We start from the raw sequence: 3,179 nt of genomic DNA on the forward strand, positions 1-3,179 counted from the left end.
TCTCTTATAAATTAAACCCAGAACTATTAGGGTGCTTATGCAACAAATCAAGTGATTACACCAAATCTTTGGGTATTGTTGTCTCTCCCTCTCTGTGTGTGTCTGTGTGTGTTTGACTATTGGTGTATGTGTGTGTGCTCATCTCTGAACTGAACTTAGAGTCCTGCATTCCAACCCCATGAGCCACAACCCCAGTCTTGTGTGTGGTTTGTTTATTCTGCTAAAAAGTTGTGCTGTCATGGAAAGAAGTCTGTCGAGCTAGAGAAACCAGTGCCATTTGCACAGGTGATGCTTCCTTACCGTCCTGGGCCCTTGGCTTCTGCATGCTTTAGTGAGCACTCAGCTGTGAAAATACAGGGAAAAAAGAAAAGAAAGAAGGACAAAGAAAGGAAAGAGAAGAAAAAATGCTAATCACTTAAAGATACTGAAAGAAAAGATTTCTTGAATTTCAATTGTCAGTTTGGTGCTAAATGGTCATATTAGCAGTAAATTTCTTTGGACTGGTTTAAATATAAAAATCTATAGCTAAATGGATATTTAGTTGTTAACCATTACAAATGATTCTAATTGAAGTACCAGCTGTTTACTGTTTGTCTGTAGGAGGTGACTGCATAACTGTGGTCGAGCACTGAGGACACAGCTAGTGCCCAACCCAGCCACCACCACCCTTATTCTGACATTTGTTCTCTGTACAGATATTGGTCTAATTTGATAAGGGTGTTAAGTCTAACAGCTTTACTACTTGTTAATAGTCTTAATCTAATGGACAAAATTCCTCAGAATAACCCAGGAATCGCCAACAAGTACACAATACATTTCAGATTAGCAAGCATATAGCGATTTTGTCTCATTCTAAAATAGCTAAATTGAATTTTGTTTGAATTCAAAGTAAAGTTTCCTCAGTTAATCAATTAGAATTTAAAACGAGATGGCACCACTGAAAAGGAACTGCAGGGATGGTGATGGATACTCAAATATCAGCACAGGAACCTGGATTTTTCGGTGCTGCAGTCTGCTGGACCTGGGCTGACTTCATCATCTTCTTGGTTCTTCTGTTCTTCTCCTTTTTCTTCCTCATCCGCCTCAAAGATGTCGTATTTGTCATTCCAGGTATCATAATGGGATTCGCCTGTTTATTTAGTAAAGATCATTAAAAAACAGACAGAAAAAAACAGCCTCATTCCCAACCAATAATGCCACCCACATCTACTCTCAGGATAAAGAGGGGACATGAGTAACTACAAAGCCAGTAATTAGCTACCTTCCTCCTGTTCACGCTACCCCTTCCCTAATCTTCACACTTCTGCCACCTGCTCATTCCCACAGTGACCTTTCTCTCCCCTTCCCAGCAGATATCCCAAGCAATGATGTTCACTTCTTCTCCTTTGAAGAAGACATCAGAAGCTTTGGTCCCCTTTGCATGCATTACACCTCGGCCAGGACCTGGGCAGGAAGATGCCTGTTTGCCTCAAGTACGAATTCCATGGTTAATTTTTCTCAAGCCATGAATACTAACACTCCCTTCCCAGCACGGGCTCCCAAACTAGTCCATCTATGCAGAGCATCAAACTCCTAAGAGCCTTGACACCTTTTAAAGCCATAAACAAAATGAGCAACACCATTTGCTTGTTCTTTCACTGTCTATTAGCTCCCAAGCTCTCTTTTAGACATCTGGGCTACATAGTGAGCTCAAGGCCAATCTAGGCTACATGAGACTGTCTTAAATCAAAAACTAGTAAAAATTGTTATAGACCCGGCCTCCATCACAGGGATCCCCCTGCATCTGCCTCCTGAGTGCTGGGAGTCAAGGCTTTCCCCACCACTGCCTGGCATGAACCAAGTTTTTAACCAGAGCCATTTGACCTCAGAGGCATCTCTCGCCCAGCCATGACTTTGCCCACTAGAGGCCAGCACTGAGCGGAGTCAATTGTTGCACCCAGAGAAGCCCTGGCCTCAGCCTCCCTCTCAGTGACAACAATCTTTGTCCTTATTTCCTGCCTCCCAACTGCTGCCCAGCACCAATCTCCTCATCTAGGCCCCTAGAGCTTGTTTCCTTACCCTCTGAGGTCATGGCTTGCTCGATGACTTCCTTTTTTGGTTCTTTTTCTGCTGTCGCCTGTGCTGCCATCTCTTCTCCTGCTTGGTTCTGGGCTGCTGCCCTAACTGCTGGCTCCCGCATATAAAGATGTGGCTCCGGCAGGTAACGATCTGCTGCTTCCTCGAAGTCTGGAGGCTCCTCCAGCTCCGGAAAGGTGGAGATAATCTCTGGCAGGCTTCGGGCCAGGCCTGGAGAGTATGAGGCCCGGGCCTCATGGGCCTCATACTCTGCGGCCCTCACTGTGGATGGAATGGGCCCGGATGGAACTTGGACCTGACTTGAGTGGCCAGAAGCAGAAGGGCCAGGTGTACCCATCACTCCTGCGTTTTCACGGGGGCGCCTGATCGTGGCATGGTCGTTGTAATAGACACGGTTGAGAATGGCATGGATCACATCCATAAACATAAATCGGAAGCCAGCCATTGGGAATCGATGGTCAGCCACCATTTCCTGATCTCTTATGTTTTCCATCTCCTCCCCTGCTCCCTCCTCCTCAACAGGTTCAATATCTGAGTCTTCCACAGCATCTGAGCTCTCTCTCCTATCACCCGCTTCTTCCTGGTTTCTTTCGGGCCCAACATTGTCCACCCTCCTAGGATGAAAGGCCAGTATTTCTTCAATGGCAGGTGTGGCAGAGGCCCCATCGAGGCCGGACTCATTGCCTATCTCGCTGCCCCCTGCAGCTTCTTGTACCCACTCTCCCTCAAGGGTTACTGGGTTCTCTCGGGTCTCTCCGGTTGGATCTTGATCCCCTGGGGCAGACATGACACTCTTAGATTCCTCACCAAGGCCTTGAGTGAGTAGTGTTAAGGACGACAATGGCTACCTGGACCGTAATGGCCGGGACGATGTTAGATGACTGCGGACGACGACGACGACGGCAGGACAAACAGGAAGTTGCTGGTCCCAAAGGACAGTCGACAGGGGCGTTAGAGGAGAGGGGGCTTTGGAAGAGACAGTTGGAGAAAGGACAAAAGTCTATGATGGTACCTGAGGTGTTCCCATGGAAGCAGTGCGGACAGGAGAGGAGAGGAGGCCAAACAGGGTGGCGGCCAACCGGCGAGGCTCTTCTAACATCCGG

At 47.3% G+C, this 3,179-nt stretch overlaps 1 protein-coding gene across 1 annotated transcript; it reads right to left on the bottom strand.

Moving 5' to 3' along the window:
* Window positions 1–977: 977 nt before the first annotated feature.
* On the bottom strand, window positions 978–2,863 carry LOC130868614 (cancer/testis antigen 47A-like). The gene is made up of 2 exons (XM_057760770.1): window positions 2,059–2,863; window positions 978–1,129 (listed from the first exon to the last, which is right to left on the bottom strand). Exons 1-2 carry the CDS (start codon window positions 2,861–2,863, stop codon window positions 978–980), a joined length of 957 nt encoding a protein of 318 aa, XP_057616753.1.
* Window positions 2,864–3,179: the final 316 nt, after the last annotated feature.

The sequence above is a fragment of the Chionomys nivalis genome, chromosome X, assembly GCF_950005125.1.
Source record: "Chionomys nivalis chromosome X, mChiNiv1.1, whole genome shotgun sequence".
NCBI lineage: Eukaryota > Metazoa > Chordata > Mammalia > Rodentia > Cricetidae > Chionomys > Chionomys nivalis.

Excerpts from the sequence above, each read along its gene's own strand:
- LOC130868614 (XM_057760770.1), bottom strand. The coding sequence starts at position 2,863 with ATGTCTGCCCCAGGGGATCAAGATCCAACCGGAGAGACCCGAGAGAAC. Across the intron at positions 1,130-2,058 it reads GCAAGCCATGACCTCAGAGG|GCGAATCCCATTATGATACC; the intron begins GTAAGGAAACAA and ends CTAAATAAACAG.